Genomic DNA, 10,412 nt, shown 5'->3' with positions numbered 1-10,412 from the left:
TTGAATTTTTTTTAATAAGAGTTGGGAAACAGAAGAGCACAAAGCGAGGAATTCCAACCAGATTGGCACCCCCCAACACCGAGCTCAAACCGAGCCCAAAATATATATTAAAAGATGGAAAATACAAGGAGAGGATTGTTTAAACAAAATGAAATCGTTCTAGACTATAAAAATTATCAAAAACGAAAGAATGAGTCGTGTTCCAGCATGTAATTTGTGGAGATGTGACACCAAAACCGACAAGCGCATCTGCGGCTTTGTTTCCCTCGCAATAGATGTGCGAGACTTGGATGTTCATGGTTTCACAGTGAGAGAGACAGACTAACCAATTTTGACGAAATTTTTTTGATGCGTATAACGACATATAGTAAATCACATTCTATCTAAAGCCTCCACCAGGGTTTCCACCCCATTAATATATATATATATATATATATATATATATATATATATATATTATTCTTTTATTTTAAAATCAATGAAATCACAATTTTTTTAATTGTTACTATCATTATTATTATTATTCCCTTTAAAAAATTTAAATAATGATTAGATCCCAAATTTTTAACGGCAACTATGAAATCAAATATTATGAAATTTGATATAGGGATTATGTAATATATATGATATGCAAAACAGAATCTAAAATCCAATAGTAGGTACCAATACAATAATGTAAATAGATTAGGGACTATAACAAAACAAAACAAACATTATAATTAAGTGGTAGGTCAAATTATCTAACTACAAAAATAATAAAATACTTAATTTTGTTAAATTTTATTCCAACATTCAATAAAAGGAAGAAAATAATTGTAGATAAGAAAATAGAAATAGAAATAGAATAATGACATAAATTAGGTGTTGGGTTAAAGGTTTTAGCTGTAAAGTCTTCTTTCTCCTTTCTCTCATTATTTAATGTTCTTCCTTTTGCGCATGCTAATTTCTATTTCTAATTTTATATCTTATCTTTATATATGATAATTACTTTTTCCTAGATTAAGAAAAATATAAACACAAATTTAAAAGGCCCAATACACAAATAACCCCCTAAACTTGTCCAAATATTGCAACTACCCCCCTCAATTTTCAATTGTAACAACTTACCCCTTAAACTTGTTCAATTGTAAAACATAACCCCAAATTAGGATTTTTTTTATCCCGTACTTGAAGCAACAGTAAAAGCGTTTCTCCGGATTCGTATCACGTCAAAGATCTGATTATCACACTCCACGAGCGTTGCATATTTTGCATTTTACGTGTCTCTTCAATTGTAGTCCATGTCAGCAATTTGGGGTTATATTTTACAATTTGACAAGTTTAAGGGGTAAATTGTTACAATTAAACAAGTTCGAGGGGGCAGTTGTAATATTTAGACAAGTTCAGGGGGTTATTTGTGTATTAAGCCAATTTAAAATGATGTCAATTATTGGAAATTAAATATATTTAAAAGTGAAAATTGAGAAATTTTGCCATGACTTGCGATTACAAGACTAGAGATACTGGTACCAATTTGGATATTCGATCCGATTCAAGAATCTTCAACCTATTTACCGAATAATAATGGAAATTTAAAAATTTTCAAAATTGTAACAAAAAAGTAAATAAATTAGTATTTTTAATATATTTTAAGGATTAAATTTATAAATTAGTAGTGTAAGGTTTAGTGTTTAAGATATAGGATATATTTTTTAAAGTTTAGAATTTATAAATTAGAATATAAAAATATACTTTATTATTATTATATTAGCCTTTACCATTATATAAAAATATTTATCTGTATTATCGATATGATAATTAGATTTTGCAAAATGATTTAATTATAATTTTTATAATTAATTATGTTAATTTTGAAAGTATTATATATAGTGTATCTTATAGAACAATGGATACCGGCCCATGAGACCATGACCATATAGCTCAAAAGGCTGTAGGCAGTGAATTATCATGTAAATTACAAAAAATAGTAGGAAAAATTTATGAATTATCAAATTCAATATATGTATCCATTTAATATGTAAATTATAGATACTTGATTGATATTTCATGTATACCATATATATATATATATATATATGAAAATTTCTGAGAATTTAACATTTAAATAAAGGTTAATTTAAAAAAAAAAAAACTTTTTGCTTTGACCTTTTCGCACATCACTTTTTCGCACATCACTATCTGTGGTTTGCGTCATTAGCAAAATCAGAATACACAACATTTTATATATATTAAAATTTCTGAGAATCTGATATTTAATTATAATTTCCTTCGATTGATATTCCAAATCTCTCCACCTATAGCAAAATAACAACATTTTAAGGAAATTTTATGCCAATAGCAGAATTTTAAGAAAAAATTCCAAATTTCAACAATCAAACGTGCCAAAATCGAAATGGAAAATACAAAGACGGACTATTTTAAGATAATACACATGATAGCATAATCAAACTCAAAGTCCCAAATTTACTCAACAAGTCATGTAGCTTGTTTTGAGGCAAGAAATCAAACTAAAGATGTTAAAATGGGTTATCACATTATAATCGTATTATATAATCTATATGTAACATATGATTACATACAATAGAAATGAAATAAAAATAAAAATCATGTAAAACGAGTCCTATCAAGCGAGCTTCTCTGTGAATCGTATTAAAAAGGGATAAATGAAGAACCAAAAATGTTGATCGAGTTTCAATTTGAAGAGCAACCAATAATGCGGTAACTCTCCCGACATTCTTCAAACTCGGCAACAAAACACCATCGATATGCCTGCAACTTGCTGCAATCACTTCCACTTTCTGATCAGGTCTTGACAATGAATATGATCTCATCCGTGCTATTCAAGGCATAGCGTACATTTCACCCGAACGAGAACTAATCCTTCCTTCAAACAATGCCTTAGACGCTACTCTCGTTCATTCTGCAGATACCGAAGGGAAGAGTCTCGACGCCGAAAACATGTGTACTTATGAATCTTTTGCATGATGGTTAAAATACAGGTTACAACGAAAACTGCTAATAGTGAACTCGTCAGCGAGAGATTCAGATTCCTATGCTTCCATAACAATACTGATGCGTCCATTGTGATCGATGTAAACCCTTCTCTAGAATTCCTTTGCCTGCAAATCCAACAAAAGCGATGATTGATGCGTTATATATCCTCCGAAGATCTTTTGCATCATTAACCTCAGATGCATTAGAACCTTGCTTCGACTGTACGGCTCAAAACACTATTTTGATGTGAAAAAGCTAAGTAATTAAGTTTGTGATGTATACCCCAACAAGTTTGAGATTGAATTCCAAAGAGATTTGTTTCGAGGAGTTGCGGCATTCCTTTTTGAACCTTCGATTCCAGCTTCATCGACTTTGCTTTTCGATGTCCCTGAAGTGTTGTGTTCAAGTAATATGAATTATTGATCTTTCATAGTGAAGCTATAGTTAAGTTAAATAATTTCAGTACCGGAGTTGTTAGAAGAAGCCTCGTGTTGTTTGCTACATGACTTAAGAGAAGCCAATTCCTCGATAAGTGCTCGTTCCTTGTCGCTGCACATTTCATTAAGCTCATGAAAAATTAACGAAAGGCAAACACGAAAAATGGATTCTGTTGATTCTAAATATTTTCCGGCAACAAACGGGGCCCTAGGTCCAATTTAATAGGTTTAAAAGACATTCTCTAATATCCGTCGTGGTTAAAACCATGCCTCGATCTCAATGCCCGGGAGGAGGTTCCAGCCTCAGTGCCTCAAGGCAGGTAGGAAGCAGAGAAAAGGCGTGATACATCATACTTTAATATTGTTCTTGTGTCTGTGAAAACAAATTAACATGGATACGTAATATTACGATACCAAGCACAAAATAGATCGAGTATGCATACCTGAGATCTTTTGGTATCAAAACATTCACAATAAAGTGATGATCACCGCGGACATAAGATCTGTTGATGTCTGGAACTCCCATCTTTTGTAATTTGACTGTCTCGCCAGGCTGAATCCCGGAAGGAATCTTAATGTCTTTCAAGCCATCTACTGTCTCTACCTGCGGTAATTCAACATGTTATATCTAACCACTTAGTTTCAGGTATCCATATGACATCGGCAATAGATTCTAGGAATTTTTTAAATGTCGGGACTCTGGAGTAACACTAGAACATGTAATTACCTTTAGCACAGTGCCCAGTATAGCCTGAGTATAATCAACATTAATTTTCGAATAAAGGTTGAGACCATCCCTCCAAATTCCATGTTTTTCTTTGACATGGACGGTTATATACAGATCACCAGAAATGCCCCTGTCAAAAGAAGAAAATAAATGAAATCAGTTCCCGAATTATTTCAGTATGACCCAAGTTGGCATTGCCATTCAAGTACAGGGAGTCCGATCATTTTTAGAAGCATAAGAAATGGAAAACAATTTCTTTTCTTGATGGATCACCAAATAAGCTAATGGAACAGAAAAGCGTCATACAAAACACCAAGATGTGCACCTTTTCTCATCTAAATTGCCTTCTCCTTGAACCTGCATTGTAGCTCCATCTCTGATACCAGCTGGAATTGTCATTTTCATAGATCGCTTAGAACTTATTTTACCATTCCCACCACATTTTCGACAAGGATCGGTAATTATCCTGCCATTCCCACTGCATTTCGAGCAAGTAGATACCTAGAAACGATACAGGCATACAGCACCATACAGAGACTTAGAAAAACAATATGATCATTCCTTTATGTTTAAGAAATAAAACACCTCTTGATTCAGACAGAATAGAATCAACTAGTGAAATTTCGAGCGTGAAAATCATGGGCATTAAAGGGAAGAAAAAAGAGTCCAACTTAATGCAATCATCAAGTATCAAAGTCAATTTACCTGTGACATCATTCCGAATGGTGTTCTTTGGGTTTTCATCACCCCTCCACGACCTCCACAGTCGGTACAAGTTTTTATGTACCTATCAGATTTAGCACCTGTTCCACCACAGTCATCACATGTCTCAAAACATGAAACTTCAATCTCCCGCTTTGCCCCATAAATTGATTCTTCAAAGCTCAAATGAAGGTCATACCTACAAATAAAACGAATTTAACATCATAAAAATTAAAAATAGAAGTACATAAACTGAACAACGTATATAAACTCATGCTCATAAAATGCATTTGCCTAAATAACAAACAACGAAGGGTCACTACCGAATATCAAGATCCTGGTTTGACATATTCCCAAAATTGAAGTTCATCCCTCCAGATCCACCTCTTCCTCCAAAGAACCCATCCGAATTACCGAAGAATGCATTATATACCCCAAAAGGATCCATCTGAAAATAAGGAAACTGACAAGTTAAAATGCGAGTAGCGATTTTATGCATAACAATCAATTGAATGGTAAATCGACCAGCACCCAAATTTTAGATACATTCATAACCAAATAACCATCACAGTAGCATGGTAAACAAGATAGATGCGACTTCATAAGTTATAAAACAGCATAAAGTTACATAAGATCTTACCCCCTGTGAACCAGCATCTGACCCATCATATTCTCCTTGTACACCTTCCTCACCAAAGCGATCATATAAAGATCTCTTCTCATCATCTGATAGGACCTACATGAATGCTTCATCAACACATGAAAGTAAAAGAAAAAGGGACATGCTACAGTCCACAGTTTTTTAAAGCGAAAAGCGAGTCGAGGCCATAAGGGAAAAATATCGCCTCGAGGCAAGCCCAATTGTTGCAATGTAAACTAAGTTAAAAAACAGAATTTATAACTTTGCAAAAGAAAGAAATTGTTCACAATCCCAAACATCCCATTAGAACACAAACAATTTGCCATTCCAGAAACCACAAATTTTGATAAAAAGAAACACAACAGTTTCAGACCAAGGTAGCAGCAATGAGAAAGGCATTAAGCGGAGATTAATGATTATCAGATAAAAATTAAATAAGTCAAAAGTGGAAAGCATAACAACAACAGTATATGTACATCCCAAAACAGAGAGCAGAGTAACAAAAGACCAAAAGGACAGCAAGAGCAGAGTAAAAATAGAAGAGGCAGAATCAAGAAAATCCCAAAAAATTGGGCCGCATAACAGAACAATCCCAGAAAAATTGGAGATGAACAGAAGAATACAAGAGAAAACCAGGACCTAAAATAATTTCTTATTTATTTTTTTTTTTAACCAGAAAAATGCCTTACCTGCAAGAGGCGACTGCCTCTCGCCTCAGGCCACCTCTTGCCTGAAGGAGTGAGGGGTTCGCCTCTTGCAAGCCGGTAGCCTTTCAGCGCAAGAGGAGCTGGAGGGAACGTCTGGGTCGACCCAGGTGACCGTCTTTTAAAACTATGCTACAGTCCTAGTCTGAAGTTTACCAATATTGTCAAATAACCATTGAACCCAAAAGCTAGCTAACAAGTATGGCTCCAGTCCAGGAATAGTTTTTATTGTCTCCCATGCACCCCAGCATGCAAATGCTCTTCCTAATTGAAGCGTGTGCAAGCACAAGCCAACTCTACCTTGTTCCAAAATTTCATTAACAAATGCGATTGCTAATGTTTGAACCCTATACCTCTTGGTCTAGAAAGCTCTAATACCATGTCAAAAAACCATTTAACACAAAAATGATACAGAACCGACATATATTGACATGGTTCAGCAACATTGTTCAATGGATCATAAATGAACCACCATCTCAAAGTTTTTGTTGAAACAAAATGATATGAAATTTTATGGAGAACTAGCAGGCCTCAAAAGAATGAGCATATTCAATAGAATCATTTGACTTTGGTCTAATCTTATCATGCAATCCTTATCAGAACATTAGGCCATGCATATCACAGGGAGCGAAACATATTATGACTACCTATGTTGCACGGATAGGGAAACGTTACTTCTAAAACCTAACCTTCATAAATAGCCTTGAAACTACAGTGGAAATGGACACAACAAGGACAAGGACACGAAATGCAGAAACGCTACTAAAGAGAGCGTCCGTGCAACATAGATGACTACATGAGATAAAACCAATCAAGCATCATAAACTAGTAGTCAAACAAATCAAACTAGACCATAATAAAAAAACAAAGAATGACAGGTAAAGCTGTGTTTTAGGAGAGTTACCTCATATGCAGCACTTATCTCTTTGAACTTATCTTCCGCCCCAGGGGCCTTGTTCATGTCTGGATGATACTGTTCCAAAACAAGTAGATAGCTAGAATCAACAAACCCAGTTTACTGTAGGCACTTGACAAAATCTGTTCACTTCTGGATAATTCCATTTCTATTCAACCATTCATCATGCAGTTCAATCTTGCAAAATGATTCACATCACAGACGCACCCCCTTAAGAAAAAGATCAAATTTCAGTTTGACTCATCGAAATTATCAACAATTCAATTGCAATTAATAGCTGGATTAAACAACTACTCATCTATTTTCTCAGCAACCATAAGGAATTAGCAAACTAAGCCAAACGAACCTTGCGGGCAAGCTTCCTATAGGAGCTCTTGATTTCCTGCAGAGTTGCATCCTTGGAAACGTTTAAAGTGGAATAGTAATCAGAAGCAGCTGCCCTGATGACCCAATTGCAACGACGACGATTCCCATTGGAAAAACCGAGGTTTGGGTTCAATAGATGAGTTTTTCTGTCGAAGAAATCCGAAGCAGCGGAAGTTAAGCTCGGAGAGAGAAGTTTAATACTGGGTGAAGCAGTGCATAATCCGAAACGGAAAGAAGTGGGTTTAATCGCAAAATCTGGAATTGAGGAATTGGATATGGGTTTTAGATGGGGACAACAGGGGATTTGGGCTACGTGCATTTTGTGTAGGAAAGAAAGTAGAGAAATTAGAGCATGGAGTTTAGGATTTCGCTATTCGGTACTGAATCCAGCTTTTCCAAAGAGTTCGAAGTTGTGTTGGGGCGAAAACAATCCGAGCATCCTACACATTACCAACGTAACAGGCAAAGATCAAAGTCGGTTTATTCGCAGAAATGATTAGAAGTATCGGGTTGTACGTCTCAAATAGACAACATTTGATATATATTTTAACATGCGTACTAATAATAATAATAAAATTTTAGTTTGGAAACACATGGTCGTTTATTTATGTGGACCGTTTTTTCTGATGTGTATAATGTGTGCAGGATCGCTCTTATGACCCTAAAAAGGGTAGGAAGACAAACGACTGCTGAAGTAAACATTGTTAAATGAAATTTAACATCCATAATATATTAAACCTTTAAGTGTAACTAATGATAACAAATTAATTTAATTAGAACAAGAGTTATAGAGGAACTCTAGTATACCTTTCAAAGCAATCCTCAGTGGAGACTTCTGAACTCTGCCTGACACCCTCTCATCATCATCATGGGTTATGGCTGTGTTCCAGCATCTCTACACACCTCTTGGATTTGTCTGAAGGCTAACTATTGTTGCTTTATAACTCTGGATCTTTTTAAACTAATATGCTATACGGAAGTTAAACTTAAGTAGTTAACAACTATGGATGCTAAAAGGGGAAGTTTAGAAAGCCATGGATATAGAGAGAAAGAAAGCTTTTATTGCTCAAAGCAAGTTATATCTCATACATCATATGTCTTCTCCTTATATAGGTAGAAGATCAAAGGTGAAATTACCAAAAAGGAGATTACATCATCACAAAAGTTAAAAGTACAAACTTTTAGGTTACACGTGTCGAATGCTTCTTATTTTGCTCTTCCACCTCAAGCTTTACATCTTGCCACTAATCTCTAATGTTTCCACCTCATGCTTCTTCTTTGGACACATGTCTCTTCATATCTTCATGTCTTGCCACGTGTTGATCTTATTGCCACCTTTTCTTTAGGTATTGACACCTCGTTCTTATATTTCTTATTTTTCTTATCCATTTTTATCTCATTTTCTAAATAAATGGATCCTCCTCTTTTCTTGGATGGGCTTCTTCTTTGGGCCTTATGGAGTCAATATTCATGGGCTCAGGTCTTATGGGCTCAATTCTAATTAAACATGATTTTCTTGGGCCATATATAGATTCATAATGGGCTAATGTATCTGAACTATGTTTATATTTCTTATCCATCAATTTCGTATGCATTTCTATCAAAATTTGTTGACTCGTTTCATCACCCATTTCCATTAAATAGTTGATAGTTATCATTTCTTCAACTTCTCCATGATTCGATCTGGCTATTATAGCCACCTTTTTATTTCTAATATAGTCTTCGAGTCTACATTTGATCGTATGGATTCCATGTGCTCGTTTTTCTCCTAACCAAGATTTAAAATTTTCTAATTTGCATGGAATGTCCCATTGATGGTCGGAATTATCTACATCAATCTTAGTGTTTCTACCAGTCTTAAAAATCTGAGCAATTATTATCGGTTTCCCTTCTAAGTCCATAGCAGCATCAAAAATTTGAACACAAAATATTCCTCTTCCAAATCTTAATCCAAGTTCGTCAATGGATCTGGGTATGATAGATGGGAGTTTTGAAACACTATTAAGGCTCTCATCAGTCATGACTTTGTCCAGAAATCCATATCGAAATAGTTTCTGAACAACATCTGGACTGCAGTCTTCTGAGCATATATACCTAGGGTATTTGGTCATCTTAATGGTTCTATATACGGTTTGACTCTTCTTATATGTAAAAAATTTCATGATATTCTTATATGCTTCTGTCATTTCTGGAGGGAATTGTATAACCTGGGAGGTTGTGATTTCTGATGAGTTCTGATTAATCAGCTTAGAATGGTTCAAGGTGGTGGCTCCTGAGAGTCCACTAGATGAAGTTGGCAGCTCAATTGGCTTCTTATGAAGATCTCCTAACAACTCATAAGATGATCTAGGAGTCATGGTTCGTATATTCTGATTGTTCTGAGACTGGAGTTTCTTGAGTTCTTCCTCAAGGTTGTCCAGAAAGTTCTCATGATTTCTGATCATTGCCAGCATCTGGCGGTTCTGATTTCTGATTTCTGATATTCGCTGGATCATTATCTCCATTCCTGCTCAAAAAATCAGCTAAGATATTTCGTTTTCCAGAGATAGGTTTAACAACAAAATTATAGCAATTGAAAAAACTTTGCCAATGCCTTCTTTTGTTCAATTCTGGTAGGGGATCTATTTTATTTCTGATAAATGCTCCTACTTGTGTATTATCTGTTCTTATGATAAATTCTATAGGTAACAAATGATACCTAAATCCTTTAATTCCATTTTTAACAGCTAGTAATTCTTTTTCATTGATATGATAATTTTTCTCTGAGGGTTTCCAAGTTCCTGATCTATAGCCACATATTAAAGGAGTTTCTTTGTCTATATCTTCTTTTCTATATGCGATGAGTACTGCTCCCCACCCGATATCACTAGCATCTGTATATAATTCTAATTGATCATTATCTTTAGGTAGTCTTAATTTTGGGAGA

The 10,412-nt window shown here is 34.7% G+C and overlaps 1 protein-coding gene across 1 annotated transcript; it reads right to left on the bottom strand.

The window, feature by feature from the left end:
* Positions 1-2,514: 2,514 nt before the first annotated feature.
* LOC136203609 (uncharacterized) lies at positions 2,515-7,992 on the bottom strand. The gene is made up of 11 exons (XM_065994808.1): positions 7,467-7,992; positions 7,109-7,177; positions 5,501-5,596; positions 5,184-5,308; positions 4,864-5,059; positions 4,484-4,659; positions 4,159-4,288; positions 3,875-4,035; positions 3,461-3,543; positions 3,277-3,382; positions 2,515-3,119 (listed from the first exon to the last, which is right to left on the bottom strand). The coding sequence occupies exons 1-11, from the start codon at positions 7,803-7,805 to the stop codon at positions 2,906-2,908; spliced, it is 1,695 nt and encodes a 564-aa protein (XP_065850880.1). The 5' UTR covers positions 7,806-7,992; the 3' UTR covers positions 2,515-2,905.
* Between the last annotated feature and the right edge of the window lie 2,420 nt (positions 7,993-10,412).

This window comes from Euphorbia lathyris, chromosome 8, assembly GCF_963576675.1.
Source record: "Euphorbia lathyris chromosome 8, ddEupLath1.1, whole genome shotgun sequence".
Classification (NCBI taxonomy): domain Eukaryota; kingdom Viridiplantae; phylum Streptophyta; class Magnoliopsida; order Malpighiales; family Euphorbiaceae; genus Euphorbia; species Euphorbia lathyris.
Note: the sequence above shows the minus strand (reverse complement) of the source record. Positions and strands in the feature narration are given on the sequence as shown.

Bases quoted from the DNA above. Each gene is read 5' to 3' on its own strand.
- LOC136203609 (XM_065994808.1), bottom strand. From the start codon at position 7,805: ATGCACGTAGCCCAAATCCCCTGTTGTCCCCATCTAAAACCCATATCC. The intron at 4,660-4,863 runs GTAAATTGACTT...TATCGTTTCTAG, and splicing joins CATTCGGAATGATGTCACAG to GTATCTACTTGCTCGAAATG. The intron at 4,036-4,158 runs GTAATTACATGT...GAATTACCGCAG, and splicing joins TACTGGGCACTGTGCTAAAG to GTAGAGACAGTAGATGGCTT.